General features: G+C 37.3%; 1 protein-coding gene across 1 annotated transcript in view; it reads right to left on the bottom strand.

Moving 5' to 3' along the window:
• Nucleotides 1-17,529, bottom strand: part of LOC114466863 (contactin-3-like) — an 81,319-nt gene extending 63,790 nt beyond the window's left edge. The window contains exons 1-7 of the mRNA XM_028452695.1: nucleotides 17,429-17,529; nucleotides 12,615-12,750; nucleotides 5,826-6,001; nucleotides 4,100-4,195; nucleotides 3,796-3,999; nucleotides 2,840-2,942; nucleotides 707-891 (exon numbers count right to left, since the gene is read on the bottom strand). Coding sequence (XP_028308496.1) covers nucleotides 707-891; nucleotides 2,840-2,942; nucleotides 3,796-3,999; nucleotides 4,100-4,195; nucleotides 5,826-6,001; nucleotides 12,615-12,750; nucleotides 17,429-17,483 — 955 coding nt within the window. The 5' untranslated portion in view covers nucleotides 17,484-17,529. The remainder of the gene's footprint in view (nucleotides 1-706; nucleotides 892-2,839; nucleotides 2,943-3,795; nucleotides 4,000-4,099; nucleotides 4,196-5,825; nucleotides 6,002-12,614; nucleotides 12,751-17,428) is intronic.
• Nucleotides 17,530-18,210: the final 681 nt, after the last annotated feature.

Below are 18,210 nucleotides of genomic sequence, written 5' to 3' on the forward strand. Positions count from 1 at the left end.
AAACTTTAAAAGTGTATCAAATATTACATTTAGATCATGCAGTTTAGCCTACAAGATATCCAATTTATTCATAAGGTCATGCTGCAGTGATTAGATAGGCTATAAAAGTATAGGCTACAGAAAAGAGATTGGCCTTGTAAAATAATCCCCCAAACTGCTGTCCATATTGACCATATATTAAATTGATGTATATGCATCACAATCAAAAATGTTTAGTTTTTAGATTATTTTTAGTGATGCATGCAATAATAGAACAGGATAATAAAGCAACAATGACATCACCGGTTTTTGAAATCCAAAACAAATCCAAATCAGAAATAATGTCTAACTATTGCGTCTCTTGTTGCACGTCCTGTTTGCTGGTTCTGGTTCTGGCAGAATGCAGGAGGTTGGTCAGGGTCTCCACCAAAGGCTTGAAGTGTCCTTCATCAAACAAAGATAAGCACTGGTTAACCAGATTTGGTAATCCTGAAAAGTTTCTATCCAGATCAGATTGATCCAATCCCATGTTGCTTTGAAAAACCGGCTCAAAAGTAGATCAAACCTTTTGAAAAACCAGGCCCAGGATTTGACCACTCCTTGTATTTAAGGTGGATGTTGTTAGATACAATGATAAGACCTACAATAGGCCCCATATAACATATAAAATGTCATTGATAAGATTAAATGCCATTTGTTGCAACACAAGGGAGATTTGTGAAAGTACCATAAAAGGCGAGCCGGCCAGCAGCTGTGTTCTTTCCCATCTTGTTCTCAGCCACACATTCATATCCTCCGGTGTCGTCCTGCTGAAAGCTGGGGATCTCCAGGACTGCATTTGAGTACTTCATTTTGACTTTACTAGGAAATGGAACACCGTTGGCTCTCCTCCAGGTGATTTCTGGGACGGGGCTGTAAAAAAGAGAGGGACGGCTGTAAGATTGGATAAAAGCTCCTCAAAGACAAGCTGCTTTTCAGTCTAATGATTGGTAACAATCCCCCTCTGAGACATTTGATGGACTTTCAAAACCCTCTCGCAGACGTTAACACCATCCAATAGAACAAAGCTGTTTCATGTGTCCTTCAGACTGACCATACTAAACAATAAATATAATTACCATGACAACTTGAATAGATAGAAATTGGAAGATTCATTGGCCCTCATTTATCAACCTTAAATGAAAACGGGTGCAAATTTGAGTGCATATTTGGTTGTACGACAGGACCAACGTGTGATTTATTAAACATTTGTATCTGACCAATCCCATTGTACAAATGATCGGGTATTAATAAATTCAGTGACTGAATACGATCAACATTCACTTGTTACACCCTCCTGTTTTGGAGGCCCCACCCACTGAGGTCAAACAAGAAAATAAGCTTTTCCAAGATGAAAATTGGCATCCTCACATCTGAGGAGGGGCACAACAAAGATGTGCTCTTTGACAGTGTGAAAACTAGAATTAACAAAGCCCATTCAAACGCTCTATGGGAGAGGATCAGCTACTGTGCAGGTGAAGTCTGCCCCCCTGTGTGCAATGAAAACACTTTTACAGCAGAGATCCTGGAGACACACGGATGTAACGTTTATATCGGCCTCAGTCTGCACGCTTAATGCAATAAATATCACATTAAAAGAAATCACCAATTGAATCGCTTCAAAAAAGCCAATTTCACCTATAATTCATCACATTACTGAATACCGCAGCTCATTTGTGAAGTGTTTAAGGAACTATTTACATTTATGAATGGTCAATATTTCTTCCATACAGCCCCCAGTGATGTGCTTTACGGAGGAAATAAGACCTCGTTCTCCAAGACGAAACATAACAGTGCTGTGTCTCAAAAAAGTCATCAGTAATAATGTGGCTTTTTTAAAATGCATTTTATTGTGTTTAATTCATTTTAATAATTTGTTTAGATATGTTCTGTAATACTTTATTTTTAGTCTCAGTCAGATTTTGCTGCTGAACCACAATTCACACACTCAGATTTGCGTACACGAGGTCAGACCTGACGTGAGATCTGATTGTAACGTACACTCACGTCAGAATTGATAAATACTGAAGCTTGTGTGAATATGGTCGAACGCTCGTCATATACCAGGGGTGAACTGGGACCAAAACTCAGCCCTGGCATTTTCTGTCCAGACCAACCCACTATACATTATCAGCTACACCATGTAGAAGCTGTTATTAAGTCAGTGATGCACAACATGTGGCTCATCGTCTAAATTTGAATTATTCTTACCCCAGAAAACCTTAAAAGGGGGAAACTTTAACCTCTTTTTACTTTTGGCAATTTTGCAACTTCCTTTTTTCCCATTTTTGCTGCTTTTCAACACTTTTTTTCAATTGTTGCAAGTTCTTTTTGACACTTTTATCCAACTTTTGTCCTTTCTTACATTTTTTGTTCCACTTTTTTTACCCAAGAAACTTTTGCCCAATATATACTATTGTTTCCTTTTTTCCTTACAATTGGCTTCTTTTTGTTCCACATTTTTACCCTTTTTCACTATTGTTTTCCACATTTTGCTCATTTAAGCTACCCTTTGTCCTTTAGTTCCTCTTTATTTGGCCATTTTTTGGCCACTCTTAATTGCTTTTGGCCCGTTTTAGTCACTTTTCACTCTTTTCTTCCACTTTTGGACCATTTCTGGCCACCTGTTAACATATCTGCCTCCACTCGCTCGCCGGTGCGGCCCACTTTGGGTCAACGGCCCGGTATACCAGATGGCCAGTCCACCTAAACGTACGAACGGTGGATAAATGATGGCCAATGTCTGGAATCTTTCTGCTGTGGAAGATTGAAAACATGCTTCAATCAAAAAAGAAAAAAAAAGTATATATATATTGCTTACTTCCCAAGGGCGAAACACTCCAGTGTGACTGTTGATCCTTTTGCAGCCGGTACATTGTCTAGGAAATGAACTTCTATTTTCGGCTCGTACTCACCCATCACTCCTGTGAAAAGCAAGCAAGGACCTGTTCAGTTTTACATTATGCATGACTGAAACAATATGAAACAATACGGCTTAGGTTATGGACCAAATAATGGCCGGGTATAATCAACAGGGGAAATAAAAGGACACATATGGGCAAAGACTCTCCCATGGGTGAACTCAAAGTAGTACATCAGTTAAGCGTGTGCTCCCCCAAGTGCAGTGCAATGCAAGCAAAAAATAATGTATACCTCTTCATAGTGGAATAACCAGAGTTTATGTAAAATCTTGATTGTTCAGATGAGGAATTCTTTTTTTTTTTTTTAATCTGTTGCTTCAGAGAAAAAGAGGGCAGATCCAAATCCTTGATCTGGCAATGTTTGTATCAGTATTCGAGGAAGATAGTCCGGATAAGGATCAAAAAGTGGTACAATGGGATTTAAATTTATGCAGCTACATGTACACTACACTGAGTGCAAACTAACTGGTTGAGCCTCCAAAACACTCAATGTAATGGTCCAGTGACATACAGCTTATGTTTAATTCATACCAAAGGCAATCTTTATTCACTCTTTCTATGAAAGCCTAACAGAAAATAGAACAACAGAGACGAGAGTGTGGGGCTGCGAATTCAAGTGAACGCATAAAAGAAAGCTTTTAAATGAGTATGCGGACTATAAGAAAGCAAAGTCAGCATAGAGGAGATTTGGCTGCTTTTGTTTGCTGGCCTACATCGAGGAGCAACTATTTACTTACAGGCATTAGCACTTGGTGAGTCAACGACAGCGAGGCACGGTGGGACAGAGAGCACTCGCGCTGGCGTGATGATTAAAGGCACCTTAAAATGAAAGATGAACAACGGACGCTCGTCTTACCATCTGTCCTGAGGATCAGAGACGTGGGTGAGCTGTGAACTTTGCCCTTCGTGATGCTGTTCATCACCACGCAAGTGTAGTTCCCCACGTCCGAGGGTTCCACCTTGGAAATGTAAAGGTTTCCCGTCTGCTGCGAGACGAAACGCCGATTGTCTTGCTGAACAAAGTAAGGGTATTCATTGAAGACCCATGCATAAGTGAGGTCTGGAGGGAAAAAAAAAATAGACATATAGCAAACACAGAACAACATCAAATGAGCAAACTTTTGAGTTTCTAAGTTCGAGACTAAATTCATTGATTATACCTCCGAAAGAAGTGGGCGTTCCACAAAGTAACACCACTCCTTGTCCCTCACGGACTGACACAGCGCTTCGGGTGTGAACTTTAAAATGATCCAAGTCTGAGGGAATATAAAAAAAGAAAGAAAAACCGCCAGTGGATTTCACGCATCAGAAGAGGAGAGACTGAGAAAAATGTGTTAAAACTAAAAACTGAAGCTGTAATGAGTGAAATAATTCAGTAAAATAAGATACACCTGGAATCTAAATGACTTTTCAGATTGTATTTGTAGGATTTGGGATGGACACAATAAAGGACAACCTTTATTAATATTTTAGTAGGCTGGGAGAGTACCAGTAAATTATGTGTAGAGAAGAAGAAAAACTATATTTTTAATCACCCTCAATGTAAAAATTGAATATTATAAGATAAAATGGGTGAATAAATACTTTTAAAATGATATATATTTTATTCCTTTAAATACAACCGATGGAGATCATTCATGTCTGGCCGTGGTGTGTGATGAGGTATAATTGATTAACTCCAACCTTATTTCTTTGATTTTCTTCTAAATTTACATTTACGTATCAGAATCAGAAGTACTTTATTTACCCCAGGAAATTACTTATGTGTCAAAGACGCCTGGGAAATGATACAAATGAAAAGAATAAACACTAAACAAAGAAAGAAGAAAAAAAAACGTACATAATGAAGTTAAATACTGGAAATTCAATAAGGATTAAATACAAGTGCACACAATATAGTAGAAATTAAATAAGGTAAAAAAATAAAACAAATATACAAATATGATACAGAAATATACAAGAATCAGAACATAGAGCTTTTCTTCACATTTTCTTTAATATCCTTTTTATTTATTACTATTTGTTTGTTGGCAGAGGAGGAGGAACAGATATCATAGTGATTCAGAGGAGGAAAACGCTGCCATAGAAGTCAGGTACAACGTTGTCAAATTGCTACTAAGACCAGGAATTTCTATCGCCGTTGGCTTCACAAGTACTTATGAAACCGTGAGTAATTAAAGTTTACGGCCTTTATTTCGAGATTTTCTTTCAAGCTCTCCCAAAGCTATTCACAATGCAGGTACGTGACTTTTCTCCAGGCTTTTGTCATTGGAGAGTCGGGGGCTATTTTTCTGTAAAGGTGAAAAGAGCTAAAGCTTTTCTCTGCAAGAATTCTACATTATCCAGTGTAAGTACAGAGAGAATTCTCACTCATTGTGGCTCTTTTTTCTTTTTCTTTTTGCACTTATTATTTTCTAAGCACCTCAATCCTCTGGCTGTGCAGATATTATTGAGTTTCACTTGAATTCCTCAGCAGACGCCGCTGTGTGAATTTTTGAGCTTTTTTTTTTTTTTTTTTTTAAACGTTATCTATGTTCCATTGACTTTGGGGAGTTTATTGGACCTGTGATGTGAAACAAACATCTATATACTATGTAATATATATGTGTTAGCGTATTAAGCAACAGCTTTTGTCCAACAGCCGTTTTCAGTTTGACCGTATTAATGAAACAGTCTTCACACAACTTCTGTGTTATTTTAACATTTAATGTAGCTTCACACCAAAGATGCAGACCTTTAATAAATACTGCAAATACAGCTCTTTCACTTCTGTGTGCGTCAGCATGTTTTACTGTTAAGTGCCGCTTCTTTTGTTGTCGATTTTTTATTTTATTTTATTTATATAATTCTCCTTTGTACATAAATAAACTATTTTCTAGGACTTACAGGCAAACTGCAGACTGGCTCTTCTGCTCAGGATGGCTCCCACTGTGTTGTAGGCCATACACTGGTACGTCCCTTCATCCTGGGAGCGATCCAGGCTGCTTATAATGAGGTTGCCCCCAGACAGACGCCGCCGTCGATCCAGGCTCAGATTTATGAGAGTCCCGTTCAGTGACCATCTGTGAGGTGAAAGACGCCATCATTTTGTGACCAAACCCACCCTGGCTTTCTCCAAGGTGGAGTGGCAGCAGGTCTGCTGACTGTGCTGCTAACTCACTTGAAGTAAGTATAATGCAAGCTGCTAGAATTAGGGCTGAAAATAAGAAAAAGACAAAGTGAATTTAGCTCTAAATGGGTTTTACACTGGGTCCTGGAGGTTATAGAGCACATGGCTTTCTGCTACTACACCCTGAAATCAGATTAAGATGTCAGAATCAGAATCAGAATCAACTTTATTGACCAAGTAATGTATGTTATACACACAAGGAATTTGACTTGGTGAACACGCAGCACTGCATAAAGCCTGGTACAGTGATATTTAAGTGTGATTCAAAACCCTCCTATTGTCCTCAAATATTCATAACACATTTTAACCTATATATTTACCACTAGAAAGTGATTTTCAGAAAAGTGTTGAGCAAGTTTTAGTGTCAGGCACTTTGTTTATTTGCTGAATACATAAATAACCCCTTTATAATGAAACCTTAACCTGTTATGGCCATTACTTTGAAATTAGAATTAATTTGATCTTGAACAGTTTTCATTAAAATCTTCTCAAATTTACAGACATTAATTAAATCTTCCATGCAATTTTTTTCTAATTTGGGGTGCACATCGATTCTCACAGAATGAACCATGTTGATTGATGTTCTCATGAGAACATTGTTTTAAAATGAAAACACCACACACATTATTAAACAACTGTATTCTATAGTTTCACCTTCTCAAATACAATTCTAGTTCATGAGATGGAGCAATTTGTCACTAATTCTTTATTTGTAACAAACGTGATTAAAAACTAACTTTGGGTGGTCAGAAAATTGTGACATCGAAATGGGGTCACGATCCAAAAATAAAGCTAAGGAACCATGGTGTAAGACTGAGCAGCACCAACTTAACATAGAGTCTATTCTTCAATTATCTGCCTTTTTTTTCTTTTCACAGCTGTAAACAAAAATATCTTCTAAAGTGAGCCACACTGTCATGGATCGAAGGGTTGATAAATTTGTGCACGTCAGTCAAAACTCATTTTAGGGATGAGAAAGCCTTGTGTGTTGCTCTTGATGTTGTGACGCTTTCTGCTTCTGTCCATCAAACGCACGGAGCGCATTTTTTTTTTTGCCCGTGCAAAGGAAAACGACGACAATGCAACATTGTCTCCAAACCTGATGTGGCTGAAGGCGTAATTGGATGTGTTTGTTTTGTCTAATGCTGCAATGCAAAGTGCCTTTTCCTAATGTATTTCACAGGTTTTTTTGAGGGGTGCGGGGGGGGGATCTTTGTTTATCATTGCTGCTGCAGCTCTGCTATTTCCCCCACAGGGATCATTAAATTTTAATCTTAGAGTATCATACACAAAGCTGTCCTCTGCTATTTGAGAGGAGCACCAGATAAAGGTTTCAGAAGCCGTGTGAGATATCATCATCAGTCTGACTATAACAGCCTCTTCTCTGTCACAATATATTTACATAATGTGACATTACTCCACCTTTGACATCTCATTAGGACGCATTAACACTGTGCAAAGAGGTAACAAACGGCTGATGTAACCATGGATGGCTTTCAAAACGACTTTTCCTCCCTTTATTGGATTCCCACGTTTAGAAAAAAACATTTGCAGTGGAGATTGCGATTTTCCGATCGAAATAAATGAAGCACCAACAAGTACTCCTTAAAAACATGAGGTTAAATCATTGAGTTAAACAAGTCCTATTATTTGGTTGGAAAAGCCCCCTTTTATCCTCTGTCACACTCCATCTCCTTTTAAATACTATTCTGAGCAGTGATAGGTTGAAGGACCATTTGTCTTTCAGCATACAGAATAACCATTTGTTTCCTTCAATCATTCTTCTTTCTCAGCCCTGGAAATAAAAGATGTGGAGTCCATAATAGCCACATTTCAGAGAGCTTTCAACTCTAACCTTCAAAAATCATCTCTTATAAATATAACCATCATTGGATGCTGATGAATGCTTGAGAGCTTGATTAAGTCAACTAAATGGGATCAAAAGCACTACTTCTCACAATAACTCAGAGGGCGGGTGAGGGATGTGTATACATTTAGAGGTCAGGGCCCACTAGTGTATTCCTGAGTGACCACTTTCACCTGTTTTTTGACCTGCTCTGAAGTGTCTCCGCTGTGCAGCGATACCACCATCAGAAGGTGGATGATTGAATAGCACACGGAGAGCTGAATTACTCCGCTTAAGTGTCTCACTTCTGTGAATATGTCAGACCAGGTGACCACAGAGAAACTCCAGTGGCGTTCAACACGACTGTAATCTCAGCTCAAGTCACGGCTATCCACGTCAAAACCTCTATTTAAAGATATCATTGGTGACTTTTTACCTTTACTGCCTACTTTTAAAAACTGTACTTTCTACTCCTTACATTTTAAAAGAAGAGCTCGTTACTTTTAAGACCTTGGAAGATGACGCCACAAAGTAAATAGACGCAACATTTTGGTAGTTTGAGATTTTTTCTGTTAGGCAGGTCCCTTAGTTTTATAGTTAACATTTTCAAGTTAATGGAGCATTTGCTTTTTTTTTTTCTTGACACATTTTATCTATAATGAGTGCTAAATTCTCCAGGTGTTCATAAAGGGTAACATATTTAATTCATTTCCATGTACCAGTTTTCTACAAGTTCTTAAAAATGTTCAACTCAATGCTACTCTGGGATTTATAGAGCATTTGCACTTTTTATTTCTTGACATTTAATTTACAAATTGTATTTATTATAAGTGCAAAATTCTCAGGTGTTCAAAGGTAACAGTTTTAAAGGTACAGTATTATGAAAAATTCACTTTATAATGGTTTTGACAGAGATATGCATTCCTTTAGCCTCATTCAGAGGGCCGAAGTTGAAAACGTTCTGTTTTCTCCCTCCCTTGTTATTCCACATTTTGTAAAAAGTCAGCTTCAAACGGGCGAGTTGGATTTTTCTCGCGCTGTGACATAAGAATGTGAGCTCCTCCCTCTCAAACTACTTCAGAGGTAAAACAAACACTGCGGTTTAATATAGAATATCAATATATATTATACTTTGTTGTCATATATGTAAAGCTACATACACAAAATATCTTCCCTGCATTTAACCCCTCCCTGAGGAGCAGTGGGCAGCCATGGTGTAGCACCCAGGGAGCAATTAGGGTTAATATAAGGGACTGATCAACATCCCACAGTGATGGACCAGAGAGATTAGAACCAGTGAGCCTACAATTACAAGCCTCCTCCCTTAACCACTAGTGCCTTTATCCACAGATAATAGATTTACATTCAGTGTATAGATAATCTGAAGCGCTCACAATCAGTTCCATTTTTAGTAGCCGTTACATTGCCTCGTATCGTCTTTGACTTGATCTGACGTGTTTGTGACTATTGTCTTAAATGGACTATTCCTGTGGTCAGTAGAGGTGAGGATAAGAAGTAAGCGACGTAGCAGCTCTGGTGAGTGTTTGATACAGCTGACTGACTCCGCTGCTGATGTGATAAACACACACTGTGAGTCCAACAAACACTGTTCCACAATCACAACAGACGCTTTAATTGCCATGTTTTTTTTTTGGGTGAAATCAATAACAAGAGTGTGTGGATGGCAAAAGAAAATCGCTATGGTGATCAGCTGTGGTGTGGAGTCAGCGTCTATAGACAAGAGTCCCAAAAACAGTTTGTTTTTAGAAGCATCGTGAAAGTGACTTTTCAGAGGGTTAAAACTCCAGAAAACTTTAAAAAATTTTTTACCTCAAATACTATCGTGTTGGGGTTCTTAGAACAAATGGAGAAAAATAGCATCACACTGGACCATTAACTTGTTTCCATATACTAGTATTCGACAAGTTCAATAGGAAAAACAATGAATTTGCTGATTTAAAAACCCTGTCTTATTATTGAAGAAACATTTGTTTTACTATTCACTTTATTACTGAACTGTATTTAGTATCATATACTTTTTTACTGTTACTTAAGTAAGGGAGCAACTTCAATTCTGTTACCAGTCATTTTTATTTCAAGTATCTATACATTTACTTGAGTACTGAAGACTAGTACTTTTGCCACCTCTGCTTTTACCTAATGTGGAGAGGTTGCTTTTCTATAAAAAAAAAAAAAAAGAAAGAAAAAAAAAAAATCAGTTTTCTGCCACTATTGAAGTCTTATATCTTGGTGAGTGACAGCGGTGCAGGAAAGGAAAAAGAAGAAAAAGCAAAGAAGCAGGAGGAGGAGGCAGCAGCAGCAGCAGCAGTGTGAGCCCATTTACACTTCAAGAGAGAAGCCAGAGAGGTGCTGAGGGCATGCAGAGCCTCGCACAGCCAGCCTGACAAGACACAACGTTAAGCATGTTCATCTCACCTTTAATCAGTACATGGAAATACCTGGTCTTAGGTGGGGAATGTGAAAAGCCTGAAATAATGAGCATCGCACCACTCCGCACCTCTATCGTTCAATACCGGCTAATGCCGCATCTAATTGGAGTGTTGAACACCAAAGACACTTGTAATCAATGCCTGTTGGTGCCAACCACTGTCTCACAACATGCAATGAACTTGTGTTGTTTTTGTAAGAAGAAGCGGCGATCATTAAGATGCTAGCCGTGCGACACTGAGATGCTATCTGTTGAGACAAGAGGCAGATTGGTGGTCTCCAAGTCAATATGAATTAGTACGGCCATAATGACACCACTGCTAAGAGTGTCTGTTTGCTTTTTGGTCCAATTTGTTGGGAAATAAACAACCACATTTCTTTTGGGAAAAAATTCTTTTCCAACACGCTTCTCTTTGTGGAGGCAATGCAAAAACAGGAACATATGAACAATACAGTCTCGTACCGACTATGGATTTCTATATGTACTAAAAGTACCAAGATTTTAATATATATACACACACACATATATATACACACACACACATATATACACACACACACATATATATATATATGTATATGAAGGATTAGGGGTGACCCGATTCGATATCGATTCGATATCAGCCTGAAAACAAATATCGAATATCAGATTCAAATTTACGATTTTTTTTTTGGCAATTAATTTTGTATTTATTTTAATCAATTATAACATACTGTAGATATTATGTTGAAGGTTAAAATGTATGTAGCCAATTGGTCAATAATAAATGGGTCAGTTTTTCTCAGATCTACTGTTGTTGACTATTGTTCTCTGAGTGACATCACTTGACCAAGCCTTGTCTAACATTCCACACTACAAAATAAGTACTAATTATTTTTTTTATTAAAGAAAAAAAAAATAGTAATAAAAGTATGTATGATTCATGCTGATATCAGATCAATATCGGTATCGGCCGATACGCACGGCTGCAATATCGTTATCATATCGGAAATGAAGGATACAAGGATTTACTGTAACAGATGGAAAATGTCTCTATACCGGGGTGCCCAAATTATTGTCATGTAAGGGCCAAAAATTAATTGCAGCGGAGGGCCACAGGCAAAAACTAAACATTCATGTTGCAGTGCATGAAATTAAATATGCAAGTAATTAACTGTGCAAAATAAACACTTAAAGTAGTTTGAAATTGAGAACACTTTGTTTCACGGCATAAAATTATGAAACATCTGAATGTCTTCAAAGGCATTTAGTAGAATATAAATTCAACAAAATGGGACACAACATACCCCGCCTATACAATCAAAACAACATTTTCCACTGCGTTTGAACAATCTTTTAAAACAAAAAAAAAAACATGTAATTGGACATCAGCTTTAGAATTGTTTTTCTTATAAATCACTGTACTGTATTACATACATTTTTTCTATTTAAAAAAATATTCAAAAAATAAAAATAACTCAAATATGGGCAGCGGGCCAAAAACTAATCGCTTGCGTGCCAACTTCAGCCCACAAGCCCCAAATTGGACGGCCTTGCTTTATACAATCAATTTCTATGGCGCTTTTACAGTCTTTCGCTGTTAATTTTTTATTTTTTTTTAATTTACCTGTCATAATCTACTTTAAAAGATTAAACATCAAAAATACTAAGAAGAAAATTAAATGTGAAGTCCTACTTCATGTTAGACCTCCTATTACTCTAGTGCAGTGGTTTTCAAACTTTTTCCCCTTCTCTTATTTCTAAATCCAAGGACCCTTTGTCTGCTCAAAATACTGTAGAAAAAACAACTATAGATCATAATGATGGAATGAATGAGTGTTACCACACATTATAAAGAATCCCATTTTGTAAATAAGTGGAATGAAACAGTACTTGAATAGATAATACTGAACCTTGTATTTTCAGTTCATGTTCTAATCAAGATAATTTCCATCATCAATATGATGATTATCATTTTTAACTAAAATAAACATAAAAGCCCATATTTTTAATGGTTTCATTCATGGGTATATTTTTAACCTTTTTTTTTAGCACTTTGATATGCATTTTTTGAATGAAAAGCGCTTTTTATAAATAAAGATTGATTTCAGTTGATTTGATTCATTTGTTAATTTTCCACTTTCTCTAGTATACACTTGGAATATTAACACATTAATATTGCATCAGCCATTGAGACAAATTAGGTGAATATATAATATAATTGGTTCTTACCTGTACTGCGGAGGGGGCGTTCCTTTAGCATCGCAGGTTAGCGTAGCTTCTTCCTCTATTGAATCGACTGGAATGAACAAGTCCCCGGGCTCCATTCTCCATCTGGGACCGTGATAGGATCCACTGTCCAGACAGTCTGTCAAAATAACAATAACAGTCTGAGCCAAAAACATTAAATGGAAGGCCGCGATGCTAGGAAATGGAAGTGAGAGCATCCCCGAAGACCAGACAGTGGCTCAGCATGTTGTAGGGCAGTATGTAGCAGAAAAAGGTTCTTCACATGAATTATTTGGACAATTTGGACAAAGATTATTGAACCGAGACCTTTAGCTTTAGACTATCCATCCATCAAGCAAGAAGAGAGCCCATCCACTCTTTTCTCAGACCTAAGTCACTAAAGGAAGGATACAACCCAGCTAGGTTGATGGTCCACTCACTCATACAATACTAACAGTCACAGATTTAGAGCTAACGGTAGTGTATAATGGAATATAAGGTGTGAAGTAGGGGTGTGCATTGCCATGAATCTGACAATACAATACTTAACAACACAATCTACATCACAATATATCAATAATTACAAATGTCACCTTTACAAGTACCAAATGGTATGAAAAACAATTTATTTCATTTTTTTTAAAGGTCCAGTATAACGCTATTTTTCACCCATCCCCAATTGTTCTAAGAAACCAACAACATAGTACTTGAGGTTTATTTTCCCAAACTCACCTGTTTTCCAGAGTCTCGGCCTCTAAAAAATCTATTTCATGACGCTTTTAAAAACAGGCTGTGTTCGGGGCCTTCATGCATATGCATGAGTGGGCGTGTCTCTACACTACAGCTGATCATCATAGCAATTTTCTTTTGCTATCCCAATACTCTTGGTATCCCAACACTCTCTTGCACATTACAGTAAAATACATGGATATTTAAAAGGCTATTGTGATTGTGAGTTCAACAAAGCTGCTTCAGGGTGTGTGTTCATCACAGCAGCAGCGGAGTCAGTCAGCTGTTTCAAACACTCACCAGAGTGTTAAGCTGCTAAGTCATTTTCTTCTCCTCCTCACCTCTCGTAACCACAGGAATAGTAGATTTGAGGTGATAATCATTTGTTTTGTCCAGTCACTGGGGTCACACACACGTGAGATCATGCAAATGCGATACAAGGTGATATAACGGTTACTAAAAGTGGAACTGCTCCCTGGGTTTTACACCGTGGCTGCCCACTGCTCCTCAGGGAGGGGTTAAATGTAGAGAACACAATTCGTTAATGTAGCGTTACATATATGACAATAAAGTAGAATGTATATTCTATATTAAAACACAGTGTTTGTTTTAGCTGTGAGGTAGTTTGAGAAGGAGGAGCTCACATTCTTATAAGGTTTGAGGAGCCAGGATTGTCAGAAGGAGGAGTTCCCACGATGTGACGTCACAACGCGAGAAAAATCTAACTCGCCCGTTTGGAGCTGACTTTTTACAAAATGTGGAATAACAAGGGAGGGAGGAAACAGAACTTTTTCAACTTTTGCCCTCTGAATGAGGCTAAAGAGATGTATATCACTGTAGCAAAACCATTATTAAGTTAATTATTCATAATACTGCCCCTTTAAACTTGCGAGAACAAGTAAATAGGCGTTTACGTGCTATGTATGTATTAGCGCAATTAATTGGGGGTTTTTTGTTTTTAAAAAACCTGATTAAAGAGTAAGTACATCCAAACTAATTTTTTTTTCTGCTGAATATATGTGTTTTTGAGTATGAAGTAGTGCTGTTGATTGATCCTAGTCCTACTCTTCACATTTTAGTAAAAGTATTTAAATTTTGCATATTTAGCTGTAAAAATGTCTGGTATACTGGCCACTAAGGGTTGAATGCTGGCTATTACAACTGAATTTTGCTATTGGTTGAACGGTAAGCTCTTGAAACCCCTGCGTCATCATTTTAACTGTTGGCCCCGCCTCTCCTATAAAACCTGACACCCGTCTCCTTGCAAACTGTAGCGCGTAGGGTTGTGACTGTTGGGAGGAGACTCTGGAGGCAAAAAGTCGTCCACCTCAAATCAAATGACCTCTCCGTGGCAAAAGTGTCCGCACTGTCGGACTCGCTCCTGTTTAGCTCGTTAGCTAGCGGTTGTGATGGGTTTTGATTCTGTGTGCGGGGACGGAGGTGAGGGGGCGGTTACTGAAAGTAGCTGGGCGTGTCTTACTGCTACAGCAGTAACGCCCATAATAAAGGCTTTTTTTTGTATTTCCCTCCTAGTGGCAGCTCAGCGTAAGGCAGGGGTGTACTTACCCTTTAAAAAATCAATTTGGACATTTTTTTGAATGATACAATAATCGTCCCGTGAAATGTTGTGATATATTGCCAAATCAATTTTTTTCTTACACCCATAGTATGAAGTGGATGGTTGATCCTAATCCAGAACAACTGAGTGGTTTAGGATCTAATGAAGAACATGCTTATACTTCCGGCCAAAGTGTTTCCTTGGAACAAACCAAGGTCTAAAATACTAGTGACTAAAATCATATGAAGATGACATTCATGGTAATGAACCTGGAAATCCATAGATACTGCAGCACAGAGGTGAAAGAAACGTTACTTTCACCTCTGGGTACTTGTAATTTTTTGAGTATATTTCGAAATCAGTAACTTTACTTGTACTTAAGTACATTTTAAAAGAAGTGATTTGTTACATTTCTACACACAACTGTTACTCAGTTAATTATTACTTCTTGATTTAAATTGATCAAAGGACTTTGTAAAAACTAAAATTACCACATGTTCCTAGTTGTGTTATTTCTGATCAAAGCTCAGCCACTTTCTTCATTTCAGGTTGTGGTTTCTAACTATTATGTTGTTACCCTGTTGTTACCCGCATGGCACTGTTTTAGAGTTCATAAACGTAGCTATACAAAAAATGGCTAAAATCAAAACAACTGTGCTCACATTAATAGTTTTACCTGGTTTCTTGCCTCTGCCCTATTACTAATGACTGTATTTAACTTTGAAATTGCTTTTCTTTTTGTAATGTTCTGTGCAGGGCATATTTCCTCCTTACTTTCTTATTATTTCTGTTACTTTTTACAAGCTTCCTGTGGACAGGAAAAGTAAATTAGTACATGTGCTAACCAGTGTTTGGAATAACAGCGTTTAAAATAAAGGCATTAGGTAAAAGCGTTTCTTTATTCAGTTACGGGGTAATCTAACTAATTAATTTTTACGCCGTTACAACGCCGTTAACATTACTGAACGTTAAATGCGGTGCGTTACATGCATTGATTGAATAAACTGTTATCTGAAAGCAACCCTGGCTTCATACGCAGCTGTAGTGAGGAGGTGGGTTAAAAACTAGGTGAGCGATTATGATTGGCTAAGGCGGCGTCATGTATCATGGTAGCCAATCAGAGCCACTGTTTTTACACGTGTGCCAGCACACGCGCCACACACACGCCACCACTACAGATTTGATGAAGCAGCAGAGATGGCGAGCGTGGAGCAGTCTGATGAAAAGTTGGCATTTTTAAGGTGACGATACAAACACTACTTTATATTAATTGTGGTCAAAGGTAAGAACGTGTATGTGAAGTGTTCATTATATCCAGGAGTGAAGACTTTGTCCACATCCGTTGTAAACAACTCGAATTTAATGAAGCACCTCACGACGACACACGCATCTAAAAAAAATGAATTCTTTGACATATAGCAACTTTTTTTAACAGTAACGCAAATAGTTACTTTCCTTGGTAATAAGTTACTTTTATTATAGAGTAATTCAATTACTAACAGTTACTTTTTGGAACAAGTAGTGAGTAACTAATTACTTTTTTAAAGTAACGTTCCCAACACTGGTGATAACACACTCAAAACAATACATCTGGGTTACTAATGTAGTTGTGATGTCCATATCAAATTAAAGGGAATTTTTAATTCTGAATTGAATTAATTGGTTTTTTTTTACTCTAAAAAGGAAGTGCGCATTTTCTCAAACCTTTTATTTTATATATTTATACATATTATGTAACCATATGACGTTTTTTTTTTTGGTTTTTTTTGAGAAAATTTAATGAGAAGCAGCTGTTTTGTTTATGTTAATTCTTTGTTAGATCGAGGTGGGCTTCAATAACATTTTCTTCTACCCACTCCATTTCAAGCGTCAGTGTATGTGACTATAATTGTGTAGCCTACACATTTGTTTTGTTCTTGCCACACTGTTGGCTTGAAATAAATACATTTAAAAACACAAGAATACAGACGCCTTTGTAGAAACTAAACTTAGTTCCAATTGGCACGATTTGTTACCAAAAATAAACATGGGGGTGAAAGTAACTAGTACAAGAACTATTTAATCGAGCTGCTTTTTACTTATATGTATACATATTTTATGTATGACTTACTTGTACTTGTGTACAATTTCCAGTTTTATTGCACCGACCAATTTGTCACATTCTATTGGTGAATACGAGAGACACGAGTACAGTAGTTTTGTAATGCAGAAAGATGAGTTCTCGTGCCACTAATTTTCCGTTTTTTTTTTTTTTTTTTTTTTTCCCCCTGTGAAGCCACAGATGTGGTGAAGAAAAGAATGGACAATAATAATGTCTTTTCATCAGGTCACAATCACAGCAGCGCCAAAGCAGATGATTGAGAGCATTGTACCTGTGCAGTGAATGGAAGTCAATACAGAGGAGTGTTCCTTTAAACCTGTCCCCATCCTATCATCGCTTGACATGGTTTTTTGGCACTTCACCCATCATCTCGCAACAGTAAATGTCCAAGCGTGAAAAAATCATTACTCACATAAAGAGGTGGTTTACCTGTCAGACAATTGATGATTGATAACAGTAGGAGCTGTTTCCATGGCACCTTCATCTTTGGCAGCTGAGGGTAAATGAGACTTTCATCCAATAAGCTTTGAAATGGCACTTGTGTTCCGCGGGTGAGAGGACGTTTGACCTGTCGAAAAGGAGAATTTGATTGTATTATACAGAAACATGTTTACAACAAAAAAATGGCACTGCTTTACTTTTAGACAATAAAAATTGCAACTCCTATATTTGTACAAGTACTGGGCAATATATCGAGATTCAAGATATATAGAGTTTTCCATTTTGGCGATATAGAAATTTACGATATCGCCTATATACATTTTATGGCTCATTTTTTATTCAAACTACTAGTTTTAGGAGTCGCTGCTTTCGCTACTACTCAGAAGAGCAAGAAAAGCACAGTTAGATGTATTACTGAGTGTATCGTAATCCAGCCACGTGACAGAACTCACTCACATGCTGTCCCTTATATAGAATAAAGCCAAAGGTGAGCCTGTGTGGCATTTTGCATCAGCAAATTTAACCCATAATAGATTTTCTGGTCTGACTTTATTTGAATAAAAAATATCATGATTTAGATTAGATTATCCATTATTTTATCCCACAGTGGGAAAATTCACATGCTACAGCAGCCAAAGACACAAAGAGCAAGCAAACAAGAAAGCTAAATACAAATAGAGAAAGGAAAATTAATAAAATATATGTATAAAATAAAAAAATAAGATAAATAATAGATATTGGTCAAGAGTACGGTAGAGAAAGTGGTAAGT

The sequence above is a fragment of the Gouania willdenowi genome, chromosome 7 (assembly GCF_900634775.1).
Source record: "Gouania willdenowi chromosome 7, fGouWil2.1, whole genome shotgun sequence".
Classification (NCBI taxonomy): Eukaryota; Metazoa; Chordata; class Actinopteri; order Blenniiformes; family Gobiesocidae; genus Gouania; species Gouania willdenowi.